General features: G+C 47.6%; 1 protein-coding gene across 1 annotated transcript; it reads left to right on the top strand.

Moving 5' to 3' along the window:
- The first annotated feature begins 23,468 nt into the window (after nt 1-23,468).
- Nucleotides 23,469-25,890, top strand: LOC144178076 (uncharacterized). Its single transcript, XM_077705601.1, has 2 exons — nt 23,469-23,609; nt 25,578-25,890. Exons 1-2 carry the CDS (start codon nt 23,496-23,498, stop codon nt 25,794-25,796), a joined length of 333 nt encoding a protein of 110 aa, XP_077561727.1. The 5' UTR covers nt 23,469-23,495; the 3' UTR covers nt 25,797-25,890.
- Nucleotides 25,891-26,750: the final 860 nt, after the last annotated feature.

The raw sequence follows: 26,750 nt of genomic DNA, 5'->3' as shown, positions 1-26,750 counted from the left end.
CCTATGTGACGCTTCGACTGTTTGATTGGTAGGCCTGGTTCTGTCAGCCTGCTCAGCACGACTTGTAAGTGCCCTACATGCTCCTACCCATGTGCTAGAAAAGCAGCGACATCATCGATGTAAGGACCGCGTACTCAGACAGGCCACGAAACACCGATCCGTTACTTTCTAGAAGCATACGGCGCGTTTTTGAGACCGAACCTAAACATGACGGGACTGACTGGCCGAACGGGGAAACGAACACAGCGTTACAACTAGCTCTTCCCCACAGGCTAGTTTCGTCATTCAAAACGCGTTCTGTTTCCCCGGTCATATACAAGCCTCGCAAAGCTGACGCCCGTAATCTGCGCGGAGCTGACTTCAAGGCCAACATAGCGGCCGGCACGCAAGCCTCCCAATCGAGTTTTCGCAAAAAGCAGTTCTCACTTTACGCTTTCGCATCGAGTGCCTTCGCTTCACTGGGTTAGAATGAGGATGAAAGTTAGAACTGTGCACTACCTTGATTACATGCCAGCTATCAAGGACTGGGGACAATGTCGAGTTGGCCTCGCACGGCGCGACCAGCTGATTTTCCCCGCCGATGGGGATGACGTAACCCGCTTCGGCCGTCCTCAACCCCACTAAGCTACTGCCAGAGCTTTCGGTCCGCCCGTCTGTAAGGCTTCGTTGCTCGCGCATATTTCGTGTACCGCTCGCAGGCTTTGCCACCACATCGCCCGTGTTCGAGCTCGAACCCGAAGGAACACCTTCTGTTTCCGAGGCCTCCTGCGTCTTCGTCTCGCTAGCCTTACAGATCACACTCCCCTGCGAAACCTCGATATCTCGTGCACTGAGCGCGTGCCGATCGGAAACCACCTTCAAGGCCTCCCGTGATTCTGAGCATTCTGGCGAGATCGTTGAAGCCGAGACGGTCACATGAACGCGATCAGCGGACTCGTACGGCCCTCTATCGGACGTCTCAGCAAGTGCGTTATCTCGTTTTGGTACCCCTTCGCTCAACGAGACGGCGGTACGCTCCCAGGTAACGTCGTTTGCTACGAGCTCACTGGATTTCTCTCAAGGCAGCGCTTCGACCTTGAACTTGTTTTCACGCAACCGCTGATCGGAAACCGCTGACAACGTACGACTGTTCGTCTCGCCCGGCTGCGTTTCTCCAGCGAGGGATTTCACGCAACCTCGTTCTGCTGATGGCGGTTCCACTAACCTACCGCGAGAAGTTTTCGGTCGGCTCGTAGTTCGGGCTACGCTGCTCAGCTTCCTTTAGCGTCTCGCTCGCTGGGAAAGAGTCAAGTTTTTGCGACAGCTTCCCCGCTTGCGAACGCGCGAGTGTCATGCAATGGTCGCTACTCGTGGACTGTGCGCGTGTTTCAAAATCCTCATTTCCAAGCTCTGCCTCTGCGCCCTTCTCGTAATCCTGGCTCGCTTGTCTGTCAGAGAATACGAGTGCGGTGGCTTCGCGTTTGCCCTCGGACGCTCCCGTCTTCCGGCCCTGACCTCTCAACAACGAATGGCAGCCATTAATCCCGACTTCTCGGACCGCTCGCCGGAACCGTTTGAGAAATGACGCTAGACGCCGGCGAGCGCTCCCGAAGCTTCATCTCCATCTTCACCAACTCGAGTTCCATTTCGGCTAGCTCTCTCCGTTCCTGCCTTTCGGCTTCCTGCCTCCGCTTAAGCCATTCCGCCTCTTCGCGGTCACGGCACTCTTTGATATCAGCCCTGGCCTCATTGACTTCCTCAGCCGTTACGTTCTCCTTCCGCATGATCTCAAGGATCGCATGCTTCCGTTTCGCACGGCTTTAGTCAAGTCCCAGCTCCTCGCAGGAACAGTTCAGCGGCAGCAGAACCAGGATGGGAGCAGCAAGGGGCAGACAACCGGACTGACGACCATTGGCCAGCTCCGACTAACCAGCCCATGTGGTGGGCGCACACGGAGTGGCTTGGTACAAGGACTCGAACGTTGTCGTGAGTGTAGAGCGAAGCGTTGTATTATTTTTCTGCACAACCGGTGCAGTGCGTTTTTCAGTGTCGCGTTGTTTATAGCGCTTTCCATTGGGCGAACAGGAGAACTTTTAACTGCACTCAAAGTGCTCTCGCGAGGTCTGGCGTCTTCTAGTGGTCGGGTAGAACGTTGTGCTTTATTGGTCGAGGAGGAGCACTTTTTTGGCGCCGAGAACAGCCGAGAGCAGTTCTCGGTACCCCGTCGCCAGCGGCGGAGTAACAGGGAACGCCGAGGAAGTCACATGACCTCTTGTACGTCACTTCTGGTTTTATCCCCGGGGTGGCGGACGAAAAATGGCGGAATCCAGCAGCCGCGATAGTCGTTCAGTGCGTACGGCAGCAGCTAAGCGCCGCCGTCTGAACGAGGAATTGCTGCTACTTTATCACTCGTCGCCTACTTTATCATTCGTCGCCGTGAGGAAGGCAGACACAAAACCACCGGCACGTATCTGGCAAAACTGGCGCGGATTATATAACTGCGGGCGGACAACGCCAGCGCGCAAAATGCTCCGGGGAGCAAGTGCGGGAAAAGTTTGGTTGGTTTGGTCACATTGAGATCACGCCCTCCCTCTCTTTTCTCTGCTCCCGGAGCAGCGCGAATGTTTCATTCGCGGAACGAAACACACGTCCCCGTTACTCCCGTGTGCTGCTCTGGCTGGTCGCTGCACTTGCTCCTGTTCGCCCAATGGAATTCGCCATTAGATGACCGTATGTGTTCCGAGCTGCTGTTTTTACTCATGTCGTTTTTGTTTTGCCGTCCCGTAATAAACCGCTGATTTCTGTTTCTTTCATGTCGCGTCAGTTAGTCGTGCGCGGTCAGGGTCGCGAACCCTTCGCACATGAAGGAGGTTCTTCAGTATTTTCCAAATGTATCAACGGTGATGCCGCAGATTCATGTCCTCGTTCCTTGTATATATCTTCGTTTTTTTTTCAAATAAAATACAGTTGCTAGAGCGCTTCGTCCTGCGTCTGTTCATTCGTCTTCGTGTCTAAGCAGCGGTTTTTCAATCATGATATACCTTCTCTTCTTCAAACGTATCCGAACAAGTTCTGGCACATAATATACCCTGATCGCGACTCAAACTGAATAGCTTTACATAGTGACACAAACGACTCCCTCCCAGACAATAATTGTACCTGTGACTTTAAGGCGTTTTTCCATTGGTTTTAACCCGAAAGGGCCATACCAATTAACCTAACGTCGAAGAATATGACCCTTTCCGTGTGTATGGTCATTTCCTCGGAACCTGTCAGTCCTATGCTAACAACCGCTTATCCCATTCATGTGCAGGCAATTAGGCTAGTTTGGCTGTCTGGCCACTGTGGATTATCCCTTAATGAAGCCTCTGATTAGTTAGCAAAAGTGGCATTGGCTTTAAAGATTGTGCAGGTGCTTCCCCCGTTCGCTTGCGTGTTGCTAGCCCGTAATAGCCAATACCTGTTAGCCTCAGACGTGTCTGTACACTTATCCTTCATTTGAAAATCTCAGGTTCAGCTGGAAAATAGGCTTCTGCCAAAGTCGCTCGTGCGAAGTTTTGCTAATCTCGTTTCATTGTGGTGTTCCCCTACTTAATCGGTGCCTATATCGGGCAGATCTGACAATCTCACCCTTGTGCCACTTCTCTGCCACGAAATTGAATCGGAAGAACAATTCTTCCTTTCTTTCCGCCGATTCTTTAATCATCAAAGAAGGTTGCCGTACTGCCATTAACTCTGCCAGTGCTTTTGTCTTTTAGGGACACGAAGCTGGACCACTGCCATGGGGATGTTTGTAACGCCATTGATTCCTTCATTCGGAAGACGTCTCGTCTGCCTTGATTCATAATTTGAATAAGACCTTCTCGTTCCTCTTTCTTTTTGCGCTTTCTTTTTTGAATCTACGTACTAAATTTCTTTCTTCGACGGTAATGTTTTGCTATACCTGGTTTTTTTACCAAAAAATCTTGGGGAATCACCCTAAGTGGGTATGGGCCAGTTTATTGGCCACCACCACCACCCTCGCTTGCTCGGCGCTCTCTTCTACCGGGCCGTTTCTAAACAACTTGTAAATAACTATTGTAAATTTACTTCTGTAAATACCGCTCTACCGCGTATAATTTGGGGGAGAGTATTGCTTCGGCTCCGTCCTGCTCTACTCAACCCTTCCTCGGCCCCAGTGAGACGTGGACATGGCTGAGTGACAGGTCCTGATCAGGTATCTTCGAAGCGGACGTAATCTCCAAGTTCCATTATGTCACCGCCGTCTGAACCAACGAGCGCCGCTACACCGCTGGTCATCGTGGGCCAGCCTCAAGATCCTAGTTTCTTCTAGGGCACCAACGACGTCGACATGGAGGACTGGGTCAGTATCTACGAGCGTGTGAGGGCCTACAATCGCGGGAACCCCACCATTATGCTTGCTAACCTCATCTTCTACCTGAATGGTACGGATGTTTGCATCGTACGTGGGACGATACAAACGAACCAATACTTAGTAGCCGGGATAGCTGTAAGGCGGAGATGATAAACGTCTTTGGAAAGCCGGCTTGTGGCCAGCTCGCCTCCAAAAACGAACCAGTGTAACGAGCGCAGACGTCAACCCACAAAGTTGATGACCACAGAACCGAGATGGGCAAAGGTTTCTACATTTTGAAAGCAATACCAGTTTATCCCTTTATTCTACTCGTGTGCAAGGAATGCTCGAAGATAAGCACAATTTTAACCCAGTGCAAGCGATTCGAACAAGGGTAAAGCCGTCAAATCACTCAGCAATTCCTGCGCGTTCCAAATACTACCGTAATGTCTTAACGTGAGGCCCCGGTTTCACCACCGCGCCGAACACCAGAAGAAACCACTGCGTCAATGGTGACCCGTATGCTCCACCGCGAGATAGAGGCAATGACACCGGTCACGGCGTAACACTCCGTAGCTGATGTCAATCGGCGTACGCTCTCCGTCATACAAGCAGTTGTGCGTGATCAAATTGCCTGCACGGGTTTGCAGCCAGCCTGCCACATGTCGTTCGTCAACTTTCTGCCAACGCCGCTTCGTGCAGGTATATGGGAGAGCTTAGTCGTCGCTGGTTTCTTTCCGCCAAGAGTATGGGCCATTGTGTTACAGAAACCCTGCTCAATAGAGGACATCCGATGACCGGCCTATGTGCTTTATACCTGCAAGCGTGTTGGCCATGGTGCTCGGTATTTGGATAGCCGCTGATGTTTTTCATGCTCGAAACACTTGAAAAGACGGTGTCCCGAACTGTACGACGAACCGCTCAGATCCCAGTTACCAGCAACGCAACGCCGACCATGCCGTTTATTCAGCCCCACGATTCTGTCGATCCCCATAACCCGAGATCCCCGTTTCCCTCGACTCGGAAATCTAGCGAGTGCAGCTCCTAGAGGTGATGCACCACGACATAAAATCCTCTTTTGACGCTGCCGAAAAGAGAAAGTTGAGCTGAAAATTGACGGCGTGCCTGTTCGGCCATTCATTGACACAGGGTGCTAATCTTCGGACCCGCTTACGCACAGACCTTACGCTTGGTATTTTGCATGTTCAAGTTGCCGACGGTGGTGCACCGGCGATAGCTGGCATGCGCATCTTTCGCGTCACTATCGCTGGCCAAAACACCGTGTTCGGTTTTTCTGTCTTGGACAAATGCCCTCACGACGTGATCCTCGGCCCCGATTTCTTGACAGAGGACGCGGAACTCATCGATCGCTCTACAGGGATTCTGCGTCACGAATTGCTGACTTCTGCCGAATCATCGCCGCCGCACCTGTGCTCGTCCAAACATATTTGCTTGCCGAGTCAAGCTGCCCCTCAACATGTCTACCACCATTTTTGGTGGCGACTACCTTCCTGCTCCTATCATGAACGTTGTATTGGCGGTGAGCGCGAACACAGACGGCGCTGCGAAGCGCGCCTCCGTGACGTCAGCTTAGGGATTCTCGCGTTTGTTGTCTGCTTCACTCAGGATCGCTCTCCCTGCTGTTTCTTAGCGCTCGGTCAATGACTGATGCTTGTCCGCACCAGAATTGGCGTGTAGGTAACTTTTTATCATAATAATAGGCTTAAAATCGCATACACTAGCTAATGGTGTCAATTAAAGTATAGTTTTGGATACCGCTACGGGAGAAACATTGCCGGCGCCACCCCATTCCTTGCGAAGCCGGTTCTGTGCGGAGCGCGAAGAGTCGGAGCTAGCCGTCAGCTTCTCATGTAAGCATTCGAACAAAAGGAACAGTCAGCTGCGAATAACCGACAACAGCGAAAATGGAAGACAAAAACAAACTCTAGGCCTTCAGGGCTGTCGGCTTTGGCAGAAGGCATCACGATTCCCGGTAATCATATGTAAGGTAAAACAGTTTTTGCAACCTTGCTGAACGCTCGAACGCGTTTTGTCACATCACTTTACGTTGTCAAGGCATGAAAGTTTGCCGACATGCACTATAAACAGCAAAAACTGTAGGTTGAGTTCCAAATAACCCAGTGTGTATATACGCGCGTGTTGATTCTATACCAGTCATCTAACCAGTATGGAGGTTTATTGAGCAAAACGAGTCACGTCTTCGTTAAATTTATAGTAACACATATATGTTTGTTAAGACCTGGAGGGATATTTCGGTACATTTTGCACAGCCACATCTTCCCGATATTCGGATATGCGTTATAGGAAAACTGCACTCACGAGGAGGAGGAGGAGGAGTAAGGGGAGGAGGGGAAAACTTTGTTTAACAATTAAATCGATCTGGTTAGTGGGCCGGGTCGTCAGTCCAGGACAAGATAGTAAAAGTAATTTTCTTCAAATCATAGAACGCCATCCCGAGTAGAATAGGATTTGTTCTTCGCGCCTGGAAGGGTTGAAACACGCCGTGTGGCAAGAGAGAGACCTGCAATTTTTGAATACCCTTATACACTGCATGGTTCGCCCCTCCCCAGGCTAACCTGATCGATTTAATTGTTAAACAAAGTTTTCCCCTCCTCCCCTTGAGTGCAGTTTTCCTATAACGCATATCCGAATATCGGATGGCTCTGCAAAATGTTCCTTCAGTCGTCTCTACCCACCAGTCCATGCATCTCTTCCGCAATATACGTAGGAACAAGGAGACTCCTTCAAACGGGAGCCTTCTCAACGAGATCTCTGCTCCATCACGTTCGCCCGTTAGAATTCCCCTCTCCTATATGTCCTATTTCTGGTGCGTATGCATCACTAATCCATTGCAAGTGTAAATGCCCTCACGACCCCTTCCCCCAATCACCAGCCGTCAGCAGTCGGAGGAGGTGTTGGCAGCTCATGCCACCTAATATTTCTTAGTGGAACGAGCTGCTTTAGTCGCCACCATCCTGGTGGCCACCCTATCGCCTTAAACCGCCTGTTTCTAATAAAGTTTCTCTCTCTCTCTCTCTCTCTCTCTCTCGCTCTTACTCTATCTCTCTCTCTAAATCTGTCTTTTCTCCTTAGGAATGTTTGCCGGCGCGTGCAACATAGCGGATGAGCGGCCAACCAGGCACCCCTACTTTTATTATACAGGCTTCTTTGCTCGGGGTGCCGTCAGTTCCAGGCGGCCTTTCAGTCGACGGTTGCTCTCCGCTTGCGCTTGAGCCCCCCTCAGCGTCGCATCACACCAGGGTTCCCGCGAGGGCAGGTGGGCGTAATTTTTTCACATTTCCGCGCCCTATAAAACTTGTTATGGTGACGTATATAGGCAAAGAGTACGTTTAGGTCACTCAAAATGTAGTAGTAGTAGTAGTAGGGTCACTTTATTTTGCACAGGGTTCAGGGTAGGGGGGTGGCGGACGCCCAAAGGGCCCCCGCGACGTCCAGGGCTCTGTCCGTGACGGCTTCAAAAAGTAGCTGCGTCTTCGTGCAGTACTCGAACTCTAACAACAGCTACCCCAGGACGAGGTTCTACTCGCTTCGTCGCCGCGTTTCCGGGCGTCGGCGGCGGCAGCAGCATAACCCCAGTGTCACTAACGAATACGTATTGTACAAGTCAATTCTACTGTCGCCTCGTTTAGACCGGATACTGGCACAGTGATAGGTTGGTTTGTTTTTGCAGCGCGGATTATGAATGCGGCTTCGTTCCGCATATATACGTAGTAGAAAAATATGTTTCGGATATGTGATTACTGAATCCAGCACAATAACTTGTGCCTTTTATAAAAATATAAGCCATGCGAAAATGTTAAGTATAGTACAAGGCTGCGCTTCGTTAAATATGTGCCCACTCCCGCCTTATAAAGGAAAGTTAATGAAACTACGAAAAAAAAACGCTGTGCAGGTCCGGTAGAAACAGAATAGCTCTAACGGGAAGGAAAAAAACCCAGTGCAGCTACTGATATGCTAAAGACATTCGTCAAAATTTAAGCCAGGCAGGACTCACCAGACAAACTAGACGCGAAATGCACTGTTATTTCGCGAGACATGGGCGGGGGGAGGGAGGGCGACGCTGTGTACAAATGTAGAGCGAAATCAAGCAATGAAAGATTTAGTAATCACACACAGAAATCTCGCGTTCACTTTCCTTCTGTTTTTCGACTTCAACGAACAGCTGATCGTTCGCCGGACGCATTTATGGAAGTCTGAAGGGTAGGCAGTTCACAAGCGATAAAACGTGTCGTTGGATGAGTGTGGTACCTGATAAGGCCCTCAGATTTCTGTTTGTGCTTTATTCTGCAGGCTCCGTGTGCCATATGACGATGTTGTCTAGTCGCCGACGCGGATTATAGTCTAAGCCCGGCTCTCCGCTGCTCGAGGAGGATATAGGAAGAAGATGAAGGTTTGCGGGCGCTTACCACACGACAAGACGACTATTCCTCGTGTGCTGATCCCCGGGTATAATTCTGCATTATCCATCGTACTTTGGTTGAATTTTCGCGAAATTAAGACGCACTGGATTGTAAACGGTGGTGATCAATGTATGAAGTATGGTATTGGCAAACGTAACTGGCGTGCGGCCAGGTATTAGTGCTCCGCTCGATTATGTAAGCGCGCGAAACCAATTTGCAGTGTAGTGTATAGCCGTTGGATGAACATTTGAGAAAACGCTGGTTACGGAGGCACTGTTAGTAAATTTCAGGGCAGTGTAATTACAATTAGCTCCATGCATATGCAGGTTCCGCGATGCTGGCCTGCGAAACACACCTGGCGCTCATACAGACCGAATGTACCACACTAAGTTCGCGTCAGAAATATTTACACTGCCGTAAACACACCCATTTGCGAACAGAGTGACTGCTCCACATAAACATGGACTTCCAACGCCCACAAACGGTAAATCTCAGTCGTGAACGTGCCGCAAAAGCAGCGGCGACAGTGGGAAGCGGGACGGAGACTCCCGTGGCTGCTTTCCAAACGGGCCGCAAGGGGGATTTCAGTGGCGCCCCTACAGGCAGCGCTCGAGGCGTATACTTAAAGTAAATAGTTTCGTAAGTTTGATATTTGCGAGAAAGCTGAGGGAACTTTTAAAATAGGTATTTATCAGAATCAGTTGCTCCATTCGACTTTTTTAATACCTGTTAAAACACAACTGAACTGGTATGCAGCAATTTAGAAAACGCAGTCCTATTTGTCACAAAAAGTGCACAAAAGGTGGCGTTTCTCTAGCGACCAGATTTCTGTAAGTGGACTCTACATTTTGTTTTCCCACCTTGCAAACCAATCCTTAACGTATCTTTGCTGTACGACCAATAATTTCTTCGGGTCGGGGTTAGCCGGGAGGTGCTGTCGAACGAGTTAACCAAGCCCTGCGAATTAAGCGCGCAATGGAAGTGAAGCTGCGAAAAAACAGGCCCGACAATGTCGCTAAAGCAGACGAAAAAGCCGATGGAAGCGTCCCACCAAGGCTACACCCGGGGTGAGCACTGGGAACGCTGGGTAATAGCCCCCTATCGCCGCGCCATCTATACTGTGCTGCGTGAGTGAAAAGCGCCCTCCGCCTCCGCAACCGCGTTGGGACGGTCTTGACCCGCACGACGCGAAAGAACCGTTGGCTGGTAGAGATAGAAAGCTTTGCTTTAAAATATTTATTCCTTCACTGTCGTGAAGGGACTTTGATTAAACGGAATAAATTATTTTTATTTATATAAATGCATGGCTAAATGATACCAATTCTCGTATAACAGTATATTTCTAGTAAAGTATAGTAAGCTGTTCACACAAATGCTTGCGAAGAAACCACGTGCATAAGCGGTAGAATATTAGTGGACGAGTAGCCCTTACCTAGTGTTCAACTTGCCCGAAAGGTAGTAAAAGCTATGCTGGTTCGGAAAGTACACTTAGTGAAGTACTTGTTGAACATAGTGCATGCATTGTTCTAACCGACTGACTAAATACCGCTGTACGATGCGGGGAGAATGCCCTCGCAATTGATAAGGCAGTCAGTAATTGCTACGTTAAAAAAATTTATGTTTACGTGGTTGTGTTTTTTTGCGAGAGGGCTACGAGGTAAAAAGTACTTCCAGGTAGATTTGAGTTTTGCCTGGTACGCGCGTAAAACATAATAGCAGACGTTTGCACCACACAAAAAGGCTTGGTGTGTAAGTATAAAAGGCCCTCAAGCTAAAACGCTGTGTCTGGTCATGGGTCGTAAAATGCAGAAGGTTAAATGAATGTTTTATGCGCCCGAATCCACCGAAGCCCGTTTTCACCCCGTTATAATTTATTATGTAGTTTTCCTGTAATTAGGAATGGATTTCTCGGGAAATAACTATGCTTACGTCTCTCTACTTCTACTTGTTTACTGCTGCATCGCATTTGCGTCCCCCTCTTCGCCTTCGTTTTTTTTTTTAGTTTTCTCGCAAATTACTTGGACCGGCGTTTTTTATCGTACTGACATGCCATCACATCTAGGTTTCACGCGGCACGCAGTTTTCGGAAACTTTTTCGGCAATTTTTTCATTTATAAATCTTAGTGTTTGTGGGTTTCCAAACCTGCCTATTAGCCCCTCAAAGCTCCAAATTCCTGGATGTACCCCAAGTGGGTGTGTGCTACGAAAAAATTGACAGCTACGACGACAACTTTTGCTCCACGTCACGAAATATGCGGCGTTTGCGCAGGGGCTGCTCATTGGGCTGCAATTGTGGCCACCGAGATTCCAATTCTATCGGATCACACATTAGTGTCGTACTTACTCTTTACAGTGGCGGCAATGTTCTTGATCGGGCACCAAACACGCTGCTTTTTCAGAGCACGGGGCACCTAAGCCTTTCGGCTCATTTTAATAAAAACGCGGTTTCATGTGAGAGTCCCCTCGGTACTCTATATGTTGTCATGAAGCCAAAGATGACGCAGTTGGCTTGAAGGCAAAACAACTTTATTGGAGCGAACGTGTGCTCCCCTAACAACTCAAATAATACACAGGTGGCGAACCAGCAGTCAACAAAGTGATGTGCGCACGGGAGTGTCTGCAAATCGAATGCCGCGGCGTCTGCTCTGAGGGAATTTATCTTTGGTCGCGAGTGTCTGTCGAACCGTAAAATTTCATACAGAACACTGTAAACCAGAGAAGAGTATTCTAGGCTTCGAAATGATCTCCATATCAAAAGAGATAACACGCGCGGTGTAAGAATTAAAAATCGTACACGCGGATCACTTGGCACACAGGTAACACAGAACGGCGCAACCGGGTGGCAAAAACAAAACGTAAGTAAACAAACCCAATGCATGGTTCGCGGCAATATTCCAATTCATGCCTTGTCCAGTTGCCATTTTGTCTTATTGCGGCGGCTTGGTTGAGAACCTTAGTGAGTCGGTTATTTGTTGCAGCACGACCGCGGCAACCAAGCATATCAAGCACTTAAAGGAGCCATGAAGACAAAATACAAGTTGGGTTTATTAGAAAGACTGCTTAGTCCTGATAACAAAGATACCAATATCATCTCAATCTTCGAACAAATAACGGAGATATGAAAGAAAACGTGTGAAGCAGTCGTGACCCCCTAGCCAATATCCCGCAACTTTTCTGTGACGTCACTGAACCTTGTTTGTGCGATTGGCGGCGGCCTAACTAACCTGTCGCGACGACACATGACTGGACGTCTGTAATGGGGCCTCTAGTTCCATTTCACTGCATCACTTGAATGCTAATGTGCAGTTAACGTACTGAAAATTATGTTTTATTGTTGGCCAGTGTGACGTCATTCTTGCTCATAACACGTCACTGTGGCGCACAATTTGAAAGTTTTTAAATACTTCTTGCTTTTTTTCTTTAAAAGAACATCTTTTGTGGCTTTAATGGAGCCGAGTGAGATACTGAATCCTAGTTCTTTCAAGTTAACCGAATTTGTATTTCTCTTCATGGCTCCTTTAACGGGAGTGCGAACCGTCACCATGGTGCAACTTCTATAGGTGCTATTCGTTGAAACGTTTAGCGGGCGATTACTTCGCTTGGCAACACTGAAAACCGCCATATCCGTGGACACTGTACCAGCGCATGCGCTTTGAGCCCGGATCTCGCACAAAACAAAAACGCGCCAGCGTCCAGCGTTGTCTGCGTTTAAACCCGATTACCGGTAGTGGCATCAACAGATATAATATTACTCCCACTCACATTATGTGGTGGCGCTCTGTCTGTGTTATAGCCGCAAAGGACAGGAAGTAGAACAACATATCCCAGGACTGATATGTGCAGATAACATACTAATACTAGCAGATAGGAAAGAGTGTCTGCAACAGCTCACAGATGTAAGCGGAGAAGAAGCCCCTGAACTGCGGTTAGAGTTTAACACAGCAAAGTCGGGGGTTTAGGTTTTTAATGACACCGCCAATAACGAATCGGCATCCGTTCAACAAGCACCAATGCCGCGGGTAACGGAATACAAATATCTAGGCATTTGGATAAATGAAGGTCAGGCGTATCTAAAACCCGATGAGGAGCATGTAAGAATGAAAGGCAAAAGAAACGCCTTTATCATAAACCATAGAGCACTGTGGGGATATAAGGGATATGAAGTAGTGAGACGAATCTGGAAGGGACTAATGGTACCAGCACTCACCTTTTCAAACGCGGTATTGTGTGTCAAATCAAATATTCAGACACTCAATCATGGCTAGAAGCCAGTTAGAGGGCGGCAGGTCGATTGGCATTAGGAGCACACAGTAAAACAGCAAATGAGGTAGTGCAGGGAGACATGTGACTGGCCTGCTTTGGTAGTGTGAGAAGCACAGAGCGAGATGAGTTTTGAAGAAGGCTTAAAAATATTGATCACCAGAGTTGGGTGGCCAAAGTGTACGGTATCTTTACACGAAAAGCGTGGACACACAGTGGAGGAAAAGAACCAGAAGGCTCAGGACAAAGAATATGAAACCTGGGAGTGCAGGGGAAACGACCAAGGCAATGAAAAATGAAATGAAATAATCAGAGACAATGACCTGGAAAACGACGATGGACGCGAAGGAGTCCTTAGATATCTACAGGTCCGGGAAGCAGGAGATTCAATCGAAAAATTCTTCGATAATACCAAAGAGCGTGAATTGCCTATTGAAGCCCGGGCGGGTTTCTTGCGGACAAAAACGCTTATCCGCAAGCCGGTACACAAAGAAGTGTGCGCAGGCTGCGGCAGGGAGCTAGAAACCATGCGACATATTGTAAAGTAGTACAAAAGTATCCGTCCAGTCCTTATTGAGGGATCCATCCAGCTTCTGGAAGCCCTTGGCTTTAAGGTTAGCGGAAATGTGAATTGGACAGCAGTAGAGGTTAGTAAAAGAATGTTAGAATGTTGGTTGGAAAAGAGCAGATAACAATATGGGAAGACATGCGTCCAAAGAAGTAAGACTAGCACAAAAATTTCGTAAAGGTATTTTATCGTTCTTTTATTTTTTATTTTTTAATAACTTATTTTTGAAATTCTTGGTCAGGTGATTGTACAGTGGCGCAACTACTAAGGCCTCTGTGCAACGCCACCCCGTTACACAGGGGAGGCCACTAAGCATAATCATGATTTAGTTGAGTACAAAAACCGAAAACTATAGTTGGAGAAATGTTTCATGCGTACGCCGATTTAGCGCTGGCTTCCTGGTGCGATAAATGGTTGACACTCAGTAAAACAACTCACCTCTGACATTACAGCGCGGCGGTTGGCAATCAGATGAGCTGCGGCGGCGACTTCATACGAGTCTGGCAATGGGTAGATCGTACTGTGCTGCACTCAACAGTACTTGTCGTCGAGGTTTTACTTTGCATTCAGTGGGCGACAGTCTGGAAATGATGCAGTTCCTACTGTCAAACGGACCACTTCGCTCACGTTGCAACCTTTGTGCCAGTACCACCTCACACTCGCTCGTAGGTGTACGCAAAAGCTGGGGTAGGATTTTAGATAAGTTTATTACACTCATGAGTGGAACCATGACTTTTCTCGGGACCAATGCTATCGCCGTACAAATGACTATCGAATCACTCGCACGCGCCTTGCATGAAAACACAAGCTCACATCGTGGCCCGTGGCTGGCCTGGCCGCCATGAAGGCGTGGAGGAGAAAGAGAGAGAGAAACAACTGTCGCTGAGCCCATTTCAGGTGACGCTCGCAGGCGTCAGAAGGGGGGGAAGCCTATTCCCGAGTCGCATATGAGTCCAATAGCTCCTGGCCCCTGGACGCGAGCTCTTGCTGCGTCGACAGGTCTGGGCTGGACATCAAGATCTCCCATCGCTCGGGTAGGGTGGGAAGGGGAAGGGGGAGGGAAGGTAGGGGATTCTTGAGCTGAGTACACTCTGCCAGTACGTGCGGCAGGGTGCCGTCAGTCTTTTTGCAGAACGGGCAGATGGGGTTGTGTGCTGCCGGGAACATCTTGTTCAATAAAGCTGGGTGCGCCATTGACCCCGCTTGTGCGTGGCGCACTATTGTTTGTTGCTTGCGGTCGAGTTGCTGGTGCGGCACGGGAAGCCTGCACCTGGCGCTCCTGTACAACCCGGTAATCTCGCGGTAGCGCGTAACTGGGTGCGGTAGCTCCGACTCGTCCTCGGCCCGGTCTGCTAGTTCGCGGGCGTAGTGGTCGGCGAGGGCGTTGCCTTCCACTGTCGAGTGTGCCGGAACCCACACGAGCTCTACGTCTCGTCCCGGTGGGCTGCGCTTTGCGAGAATTGCTAGGGCCGCGCGGGAGACGATCCCCTTGCGGTAGTTGCCGTAAGCCGTCTTGGAATCTGTGACGACCGCATGCACGTCTCCATGCGTGAGGGCGAGAGCGATGGCCACCTCTTCTGCTTGGCTGGTTGTCTGTCGTCCGTAGCGAAGCGCTGGTCACCAGCTTGTCGATGTGGTGGTGACGGCGGCCACTGCTTTGCTGCTGTGCTGGGGAAGTGAGGCGTCCACGTAGAGGATCCGGGGGTCTGCTTCCAGCTGTCGGGCGAGTGCCTGTACCCGCGCGGCACGCCTCTCGTCGTTCCTGCCTGCCTGCATATTGCGCGGCAGAGGCTTGGTCTTGAGCGCTTCCCTCCACGGCGGAGGTAGACGGTGCTTAGGTATCTGTGGTTCGATGGGCCAACCAATCTTCCAGAGGACTGCTCGGCCGTGCTCAGTCTGGCTCAGTCGCACTGTCTGGTTAGACCGATGAGCCTCTATGAGCTCGTCTACCGTATTATATACACCCATGTCCAGCAGCTTCTGCGTAGACGAGTACTGAGGCAGGCCATAGCCGTCTTGGTGGCTTTCGTTACGATCGTGTCTAGCGTGTTCCTGTTCGCCTTCGTTAGCTGGAGATACGGGGCCGAGTAGGTGATGCGAGACACGAGGAACGCTCTGACCAGGTGGAAGGTGTCGTCTTCTTTAAGTCCGCTGTTCCGGTTCGCAACGCATCGGATCATTCCGGTGACCTTTTCGGAGGCCATCTTGATCTTAGCAATGGCCGCTGCCGCCTTGCCGTCTCGTTGTAACAAGAGACCAAGGATGCGCAGCTGCTGCGTGGGCTGGACGTCTACGCCGTCGATGGTAACGACCACATTGCGCTCGGCATCGTTCTTGGGTCTTCTGAGCTGCACGATGAGGAGCTCCGACTTCTGGGGTGCGCAGCACAACCCGCAGGTCTTGGCGTATTCATGGACCGTCGTTGCCGCCCTCTGCAGAACCTCCTCCGTCCAGGCTTCGGATCCCGCGCGACTCGTCCACACCGTGATGTCGTCGGCGTAGAACGCGTGGTCCACGCCTTCGATCTGTTTGAGTAGATTTGGCAGCGGGAGGAGGGCCAGGTTGAATAGCAGGGGCGACAGGACGGAGCCCTGTGGGGTGCCGCAGTCTCCCAGTTCTATCGGGTCCGACTTCTCTCCTCCAATCTGTATGACCGCCATGCGCTTGCTCAGGAAATCCTTAACGTAGCCGAACATGCGTTGGCCACATCCCGTCTTCTTGAGGTTACCGAGAACGCTTGCGTGGGAGACGTTGTCAAATGCCCCCTTTAAGTCGAGGGCCAGTATCCCACGTGACGAACTCCGAGTGGCTTTCTTCATCACGAGCTCCTGCAGTTGCACCAGGACGTCATGCGTGCCGAGGCGCTGCCGGAAGCCGTGCATCGTTTCGGGCATTTGGTTGGTTCACTTCTAGGTAGGTTTGGAGTCTACGGAGCAGCATGTGCTCCATTACCTTCCCTACGCACGACGTGAGGGAGATGGGTCGCAGGTTCTCGATTGTGAGGGCTTTGCCCGGCATGGGGATGAACCGCACTTGCGCCTCTTTCCATTCCATGGGCAGCAGCGAGGTCTCCCAGGTCCTGTTGATGTGGCCCAGGAGCCTCTTGGCCGCCCCGTCGCTCATATTGCCGAGCAACGTGTAAGTGATCGTGTCTCCGCCAGGAGTACTGCGTCTGTTGCTATCATCGATGGCATTCCAGAGTTCCGCCAGCGTGAACGGCTCGTCGAGTTTGTCGTTCGCCGGGCCGTCGTACGTTTCGGGGATCTGGAACTTACCCCTATCGGTCTTGAGGTAACGCGCATTCAGGTCTGCGACGAGCTTGCGGCCGTCTCCGTCGTAGGTATTCAGAACCTTAGTGAGGTTGCGATGCGTTGCCGTCTTGCGGCCCAGCGGGTCGATCAGGTGCCTCAGGAGGCCCAAGGTCTTGCGCGTAGACAGCTTGCCCTGCAGTCCGTCGCACATACTCAACCAGTTCTCTCTGGTAAGTTAGGAGGCGTACTCTGCAATCTCTCTGTTGAGGACTGCAATACGCCGAGCTAGCTTCTTGTTTCTATGCTGGCGCTTCCACCGCCTCGTGAGCGAGTGCCGAGCCTCCCAGATGTGGGCCAGCCTCGCGTCGACGAAGGGCGTCTGCACAGTCGTTGTGACCTCTTGTGCAAATTTGGCGAGTGCTGTTTTCTGATCGCGCGCCCATTCCACGTACGTCTGCTTGTCTTCTTTGAGCTCCCCTTCGGTTTCCTCGTCGAGGGGTTCCCCGTCTGTGTCCTTGCGGAGCTTGTCCCAGTCCACGATTCGGGCTCTGCCGAGCGTACGTAGAAACCACGGTCGTTTTATTTCTATGCCGATTATGGTGTGGTCGGATCCGAAGTCCGTGCCTTCGTCCCGCCACGTCGCGTTCAGGTTACCCTTCAGCCACGTGACATCGGGCGTCGTGTCATGGTTGACGCTGTTCCCTCTTCTCGTTGTCGTATTCATAATAGGTTGTCGTATTCATTTATGCGTCCATTTAAAACTGAAAATTTACGCTTCCCGGGTCTTGTAAAGATTTTCTTCTTTTCACTTACATTTCCTTAAATGGACCATATATTACAGTTTCTATTCATTGTGTAATGCTGGGTAAATTACACTATTGTTTTTCTAATATTCTTTCCAGTTGTAGTTTCTTATTTTTTGCTCGCTGACTGTTTATTTGACAGCTGTTGATGTATTTCATTGCGGCCTTATACCGTTTCTGTGCGCCAGCATGAATTGATTATGTAATGTCGGTTGGATCACACTTTTTTATTTCTAATCTGTTTTGCCGGATTTGTAGTTCTTTTTTGCTGAATGAATGTTTATTAGCAAATTGTTGATGTACTTCAGAGCTGCATTTTTCACTCTCAGTGCTCCGGCACGAAGGCTTTCGCTGTTCCTTGCACTATATATACATTTATTATTATTGTTAATATTAATAATTTGATTATTATTGTTATTAATAAAGGTTGATTGATTGATTGATTGATTATTACTATTATTATTATTATTATTATTATTACGCTGTGTCATGTTGAGCATCTCGTGGAAGTCTTTTAGGAGCTGGAAAAATTAGTGCTATGAAGTTGACATCCTGACAGAAGTTATCGCTGAATAACATACAAGGCTCAGTCAATTGGAAAGAGGTCCAGTTATCAAATGTATTTACTTCGAGTGGTGCCTCACTCCTCTCGATTCTAGCTTGGCGTTCAAAGCGTCAAAAAGGTCATTGATCATCCTGGTAAATGTGTCAGTGCCTTCAGTTTACCATACCTGGCACTTTGGCCACTCTGTTGCAGACTAAATTGCTGTAGCAGGCAAGAGGCTGTAGAAGGCGTATATTTATACGCTGGCGGTAGTTATTCGGGAGAAGTAAATGGAAAAGAACTTCACTGAGAAAAAAAAGCCTTTCTTTAGAACCAAAAAGAATGTGCACTGGAAAGAAAAACAACAATTAAATAAAGTGACAACCGGTACTCTCAATAAATTTGAAAATTTCTGACGTTTCACCAAATAAACATGAAAAGACACAAACGCATTCGTTGGGAATATACTGAATGAAGCACAACCTACGAAGTCCAACATAATGTTGTATAGATGTTGCATTTTGCGAAGATTGTAAAAATAATTAACGTGATCATTACTGACTCTAACCTTTACAAAGCCCGGACAGCTACCTCAACACAGTAGTAAAAACGAGAATTTGGAATAGAGGTTCAGTTCACATGGCGATGTTTTCTAAAGCAAGTGACTTTTGATGTACATTGTCTTTTAGGTTTTTAGTGAGGCGAAAGCGTCCTCCACCAATAACAATAGATAAATGAAGTTCAGGCCGGTGCCAATTGTTTCATCTGAATTCTGTAATTATTTCTTTCTCAACAACATTCAGCAACCTAATAGAGTCCTCATAAGAACAATTAACCTGACGATGTAGAGAAAAGACGTATACGATACGGTATAAAGCTCAGCAAAGCATGTTGTTGGGCTAGTCGGTTCATATTGTTACATAAAAATGCGAATCCGGACAAGAGAAAAAAAAGAAGACACAGGACGGGCCCGTCCTGTGTCTTCTTTTCTTTGTCCCGTCCGAATGCGCAGTTTTAGGTATGATACGGAATGATAAAGGGGCTGCAATGTTAGCTTACAAACTCTGTATGAACGTTTAGTTTGGTCTGCAAGCAACAACAAAAGTTTGGGATGAGCAAATATTTAACAAAATTAAGGGTAGCGCTGCGAATTAAATGCTAACCCCAACAATTTAGACTTTGTTTTTTCGTGGACTATCGCCTTTTATTCAATTTTAATCACTCAAACCATACCTGGGGTGTAAACGTAAGATATGAACTGAGATAACATGGCTTAGTTGCAGCTATAAACTGATGATTTTGGCAGAGCGAGTCGTAAATAATAAATTATGCTTAACCACCAAGCAGTATTCCAAAAGGGTTTCATACACTTTTTACCATATTGTGCTTTGACAAGTGTTACGTTGTGAATTTATTGTAGTACCATTTGGCAACTTCGATGGCCCGGTTTAGAGCAGGTATTGTTCTCCACACATTGCTAACTGGGTTTTACAAGAAACGGTTCAAATGACTCCCCTTCGAGCTACAATAAAATTTCAATGACAAAAAATTTGGGCCCACATCGTTCCAACTATTTACCATATTATAGCTTTATTATTGTATCCCCTAAAGTCGCCCGAAAGCGTTATTGGCTGTGCGGAAGCCTCCTACGGTAGAAGGCTGATTTCACGAATCGTACAACAAGAATATGCATGCGCCCTAATCACAGTAGTCTCCATTGTGGCACGGTTGGATACGCCACAGGCATTGTAGTGCAAAACCTTAGTCCGAGCGGCCTGTCCGCTTCCAGTCAGTAAACACGTGTTGCACATAAGACGAGCGAAGTTTGGAAGAATCCGCGGTTGTGCGCACCTAAGCTTTCTCCGTTTCGCACACATATTGTCTGGTTTGTGGCGCGTTTGCGTTCAGCATTGCGTGTTCTCTTTATTTTTTGTTGCGCACTTTGGGTCGGTGCGAACAAGATAGGCTTGTGCTCTTGGGGAAATTTTTTCTGAAAAGTTGTCTGAATGTCGTTTTTCTTTTTCGAGTCTTTATAAGTGGTAATGCAGGTTTGCCTATATTAGCACTTTTAGACCGAGGTCAGATAATTTAAATAGTTTTTTTATGACTCACGCAAGCCAATTCTTCCTATAAATTGGAAAATAAAACTGCTTACTCAAAAAACCTCATACAAATGCTGACATCCTTGAACTGAGTTTTATTCGTTAGAAAACGTTCTTACTAATCACATCTCGCCAGTGTTTTAACAGGCTTACGTTAGGTGCGCTGTCATATCTGTGCTTCGGTTAATTTACAAAACGTTCTATAAAAGTGATGAAAATAAAAATATACACGCAACAACAAATTTACAAGCCATTCAAATACGTGAAGGCGGACGACTTGCGAAGACGAAGTGACACAGCTTATTGACCAAAGATGCAAACCTTTAAGGAATTAGTCCGGCGAATAACTGTTTATAGACGCCATCCAATTTCGGTCGTTTTTTAGAAGGGGTACACATATTCATTTGCGGTAGATAATCGTAGCGTCATACTTTTTATCACAGGAGGGTGTGCCCGTCTCGCCGGAATGCAAATTTGCAACACCTCTACTTTCAGGGTCCATGACTGAACAAAACTGACCATCCAAATAGAGAACGGTTATTTGTCGAATAAAAAGAGTGCAGACCCAAAAACAAAAAAGCACGCACATAAAGAAACACCGAGACGCACACACACAAATGCCTCCAGCTATAGAACATCTCGCGTTTTTGCACCAATTTGGGAGCTGAATATTTGGTCACTTACATTTGTCCACGGTCACAAAACATTCGTGAAAGAATGGGAACTCAAAGCTTCGGTGCTGTTTTTTGCAGGAAATACGGAAATAATAAGCATACTGTAGCATACTGTAGGCTGTAAATACTTCATTATTCGGGGTATTTCTTGTCGGTGTGGCTTGAGCCCAGGTGTCTATCGTTCTATGTTCTTTGGAAGTTTAAAAGGACGATTATAGTATAGCTTGCTTGTTGCGGAAGCCGAAATAAGGTCCTGTGCTTTCATAGCTGCTATCATATTTAGTCGGCACTTGGGGTTTTCTGCAACCAGCGCGTTTATGGCTATGATCCACGATATCATGTCTCTCTCGTGCTATGTTCATGGGAACTTAGAAAGGAAGGCCGTAGTCTCACTTGATTGTTGCGGAAGTCGAAATTAGGCCCTGTGCTGTCCTAGCCGCAATCATAACTACTAGACCCAGAGGTCTTTTTATAATATCTTTGATGGTACCATCCAGCATATTATCCAAGGTAACAAAGCGACAAAAAGAACAATCGCACGAGAGTGAGCGCCACCTTGGGTAGCCCTCTAAAACACCCGGGATCGCAAAATTGTGTGCCTCACGTCCGCTTATACAAAATCATCAAATGTAACGGGGCACTGGGACCTTCATGTATCCGTATAAGGAGGCCTATATTTCCCCTGGAATAATGTATTAGAAGTAGTGCATTTGTGTTTACGGGTGAAGCTGACTGGTAGAGAATTTGTGTAAGGTTGGCCTTTCTGAGCTCTCTTTTCCACATTGTGTGTTTCACAGTAAAGCCTGTCAGTCTACGAGGAAGATTGGGATTACAGAATACGTCCCCGACTCTTGTGTTATCAAACTTATCCACCAATGATATGACAACTAGCGGTAAGGTTACTGTAGCATTGCGCGGAGTTTCATTTCATTGTCGTAAATCATTTCACGGGGAAGCTGTAAACATTAAACAATTACTGTATCTTGTCCATACTTGGAGATCTACGGAGGGAGTACGGTAAGACAAAACGGCTGTAACTTGTTTCAACAAAACATTCGGTGAAAAATGTAGTTTGTAAAGAGCCGCTAATGCTAGTCCAACTTATGCACCACAAAAATGTAAATACTATCCAAGTTACGCACCGCTGGTCGGCCTTCTTCACGTAGTGGAAGACAGCAAATGTTTTTTTATTCCAGTAAACAAAAAATGGCCCTTCTTGGAACATATCAGCCCACTGGATAATAATTAGTGGGATTACAGTCACTGCGAAGTCCTTAAAACACATGACAATAAAACACCTTTTCGATATGTCAATATTAAAATGTTCCCTAAAATTACTCATGGCTAGGAGTCTATGAAAAATAATCTTTCATTCAGTGCTTAAGAAAATTTGCATTCGGGATAGTTTGTGTTTCCTGCATGCTTCCAGTGCAGTATTGGACATTTTTTTATATTCAGCCTTTGCACTCCGTTCCATGGTTGGCGCAGGCAATTTGTGCGCCAGTTTCTTTATCCAATGTAATAATCAGCTATCGAAAGGTCAACTGCCAGCCGTAGGCACTGTGAATGACAGGGCTAAAGCCACACCGAGAAGAAACACTCGGAATTGTCTATAGACACCCGGTATTGCAGCTAGATTATATTCATACACTGTCACTGAAAGAAATTACTGATTTGCGGAGCATTTGTAGGTGAAGACGGGTTGAGTGGTGTACAGGTGGTACGTCATGCAGAGGTTCGAGCAGGTTCAGGAACCCATCGATAGTGGTAGCAGTGGGTTTCGCAGGGGCTGGCTTTTTTCCGTTATGCTAGGAGAGGGGGGCTCGTACCACCCGTGTTTATCTGTGATTTCCTAGCGCGAACCGTACAATTTATGCGGCGACGGCGCTGCCTTGCTCGGGCGAGCGCAGATTGACGTTTGAGCCAACACGAGAGAGCAACAAACAGATCTGCTGTTTCCGCAGACTTCTCACAGGGATTATTTTGTGCTTATGTACTTTTGTTCAAACTTTTTACTGCTATCAATCATGCATACTTGTAACAAGAATACGCTACAATGGAATTACCGTATCCTTGTAGAGTAACGGACGAGATTTCAGAAAGTATTTTCGAGAGACAAAGGCATTTCAGAGAGATTACAGCTGATGTGAACCATGCGACTATTTGTTCAACATGTTTTGTACGAGGAAAATCTTATCGTACTTTCACGGGAAGATGTGGTTGTTGCTATAGAAGATAATAATGCGAAGATACTCAAGGGTGAAACAGAACCATAAGATCAGTGTCCTTCTTTGCCATTGAGATAAGCAGAAAAAAACCCATGCAGACAGGTCGTTCGTACACAATGCTTACGTAGGAGGCATTCCGCTATTGCTTACAAGCCGCCACAAAGTTAAAAAAAACTGAGAAACTTGCATAGCATAGCCCGAAAAGGATCCCCAACAAACACATCACGCACAGAAAGCGTAACAGGCATACTTGCGGACAACAGCGGAATGTTGGAAACCCCGAGCGATTTATGTACCACACGTGTCCGCTCACTGGAACTGGGCAGTATTTAAGTGAGGTCGGGTTAGAGTGTTGCACTACAACGCCCGCCGAGCATTCCAAGCGTGCAACCATGAAGGCCAGTGTAAGTATGGAGCTTACATATCTTTGTTTTTGTAAATGGACATGGTATTGAGATAAACTGCCTTCAAAAATATTTTTGGGAGATTGGTGAAAAATGCAGGTAAATTCAGTTTGGTACGTGGAGGCCTGGAATGTTTATACACCATATTGCCAACGCAGAGTGTTTGACGTGTAATGTCGTTAAAACAATTTGTTCCAGTCTGTGGAGGTGGGTGACCTGTGAAGCTGTATGAATTACACATAACGCTGTTGCCTGCAAAACGTACTCCCATTATTTTTGAGCATTTGGTAATTAAAGCGAGTGCAAAGGATTTGGCTTAACAATTAGAAGGACAGCTACTGTACCCTGGCAGAAAACATGAACTGGCAGTTTGATTCCGTGGGATCCCATGTATTGTAAACAGACGGGAATCACACAGCGTTTAGAATTTAAATGTGGACCTTCTTATAAGGGAAAGTTAAACGCGCCATAATTAGGAGTCACCGTAATTGTATAATTATATATTTTGCCCAGGAATCGATTACTTAATTTTACGTGACTACAAGAGGCCATACCGGAAGCCACCAGAGCCTTAACTATGTAAATTTCTACCTGTTGGCACCTGTGGCTGTCTTCTCACGGAGTAACCAAATCAACACAATAAATTTGAAATAATAAAATGGAACAAGTATAACTAAAGGAAATAACACCGAGCTAGAGCTCGGACGTAGCTTAGTCTTTTCATTGCCACTTTTTTCTGGGTTTGCACGCTCTCTAAGCCTCTTAAAAAGTTGGGGAAATAGTCAACAAAAGATTCGTTCAAACAATATACCATAATGCAAATTGACGGCTACATAATGGGAGCGATTGCAGGTTGTGCTTCCTTCAGTGTATCATGGAGTACGAATGTTATTTTCGTAGTTTTTATTTCTCAGGCATACAATAGTAGCTTTTTGTTTTATTTGGAGACTATTTGTTAACGTTTATTTTATTGGTTTTGCCCCCGAAAAGCACAATTTTTGCCGCAGCGTGAGCTCTTTTTTCATATAAAAGTCCCAAGACTTAGTTCTGTTCCTACAACACTTAGCAGCGTTCACTTCCCCTGAACTCATTTAAGTGACATGTGCCTCGCAATAACAGACAATCAACAGACAAGAGAACACGCATTCGCCTACTTTCCTCTCACATGGTATGTTTCTTCGCTTTTTCCACGCTTGAACGAAAATTTATTGACCCACGTTCTAACCGTCATCGAGTCTTTTTTACACTCGTATGCTAAATAGGTAATGACAGCAAATTTGACATCGTTTGATTCTGGTATTTTTTAACCAAATTATAACCTTTTATATTATAACCTTGTAAAACTAAGTTTCAACAAACGATATAACTAAAGCAGTAAAGGAAGTATAAACTAGTAAGTTAGTTGCAGATTTATTTTGCAGGAAGGCCGAATCCAATCAGGCGGTGGTTGGAATATTGGCGGAAGGGGGATATAGAGTAGGATAAGTTCAAATTCTTAGTTGTAGTTCATAGTTTTTCAGTAACTGTGACGGACTACGGGTCGTGCTGGACAACCCGCACCCAACAAATCTTACTAGGTAAGCTAGTGATCGCCGAAAGAAGCTCAACCGCAGCCTATGTGTTCTGATATTTCATTGAATCTGAACGATGTGCGACTTGATAGAAGCTGTGTTCGATGCTCCTGGAAGTATACCTATAACCAAATGATATAGGGCAAATTTGATTTAACCCCCAGATTACGATGAGGGCAATGTTCCCGTCGTTGAGGTCCGCGAGTTCATTTCTGAAATATGCGTATATTGTACACAGCGTCAGCCTAAAACCTATTTATGAGTTCTGCCGCAGCAGTTGGTTGTGTGCCAACACCGAATAGGTAACATAAGGGGAGGCCATCCGGTATTCCTGTAGTCCGGCCTTCTTAAGTATCAACCATGTCCACTTTTCTTATTTTGTCACTTCTGTACGCAGGTGATTCTCTTCTTGTTCGCCTTGCTTGTGGGCGTCGCCCTTGCCGACAGGCACTACAGGGGCTACGGAGGCCACGGCAAGAGCCACGGTGGACACCACGGTGGCTACGGTAGAAAGCACGGCGGTCATGGTCACAAGGGTGGCCATGGACATGGTGGTCACAAGGGCGTCCACCACTACGGAGGTCATGGGTACACTGGCGGAAGGCACTACGGGTGATGTGGCACGTGGCAACGATGTTCAGCGAGAGCCCGAAGATATTCGTTTGGAAGCCACCCAAAGGATGTACCAATAAATGTTTTCCACACGTAGATTAAGTGATATATCTCACTGTAACAGCAAGGCATGATTCTGTGCTATCATTGTTTTCTGAAATGCGTATACATCAGCTATTAGTGAAACGCGTTCGTCACCCACGTCATGAATAGATAAAAAGAAACAAAAACCGTGGTAACATGATGAGGACAAGCGCGAACTAGTCGTCTGACAGGCAGTACTGTAGGTCTTTTGTAACACTAGAAGCATAGCTAATAAATGAAAAAAATTACGCCCACCTGCCCTCGCGGGAACCCTGGTGTGATGCAACAAATCTCATGGGGGGTTCCATTGGCGTTTTCCATCGTATTGATTACGCTTATAGCAGGGATTCTCACGCGAAGGGGAGGTGGGCGTAATTTTTCATTTTCACCATGCACTGCACATGCAGTACACGTATGCTCAGGTACGGTCTTTATTGCAGACGAGAATGAGTGCCTTGTGGTCCGTAAAGTGCACAGTTAGGGGCTCTACGATTGCATCAAGCAATCGTCGAGTACTGCGAGAGTGCAAGCGTAACGCGGACGACCGTCGACTGAGGCCGTCGGAGCGCGGCATGCCGCTTTATATTCACAGGGCCCGAAGGAGAGGAGAGCGCGGCGAGAGAGAGTAATGCACATGCGCAGCACGCGCAGCGGCGAGCGCAGCGCCGGCCACCGGCGCTTAGCAACGGAGTGAGAGCGCGCTGCGCCAACCCGCAGCTGTTTTGGAGAGAGTGTTAGCTATCGGAGAGAGGGGAGGAGGAGAGGCGCAGCTGTGCCGACAACGCTGGACAGACGCAGGAAGGACAGAGGGGCGAGCATGAGATGCGTTGGATCTAAAAGAGCAACAAAGATATCGCACTAAAACAAGCTAGAG

This window comes from Haemaphysalis longicornis, unplaced genomic scaffold (genome assembly GCF_048455015.1).
Source record: "Haemaphysalis longicornis isolate Haplotype H1 unplaced genomic scaffold, Haemaphysalis longicornis Haplotype H1 scaffold_4, whole genome shotgun sequence".
In the NCBI taxonomy this organism is placed as follows: domain Eukaryota; kingdom Metazoa; phylum Arthropoda; class Arachnida; order Ixodida; family Ixodidae; genus Haemaphysalis; species Haemaphysalis longicornis.
The sequence above is the reverse complement of the archived record's forward strand: the minus strand, read 5'-3'. Positions and strand labels throughout refer to the sequence as shown.

What these genes read in the sequence shown, in the direction of transcription:
- LOC144178076 (XM_077705601.1), top strand. Translation starts at nt 23,496, where the DNA reads ATGTACCACACGTGTCCGCTCACTGGAACTGGGCAGTATTTAAGTGAG. An exon ending in GTGCAACCATGAAGGCCAGT is followed by an intron (nt 23,610 to 25,577) that starts GTAAGTATGGAG and finishes TTCTGTACGCAG; the next exon opens with GTGATTCTCTTCTTGTTCGC.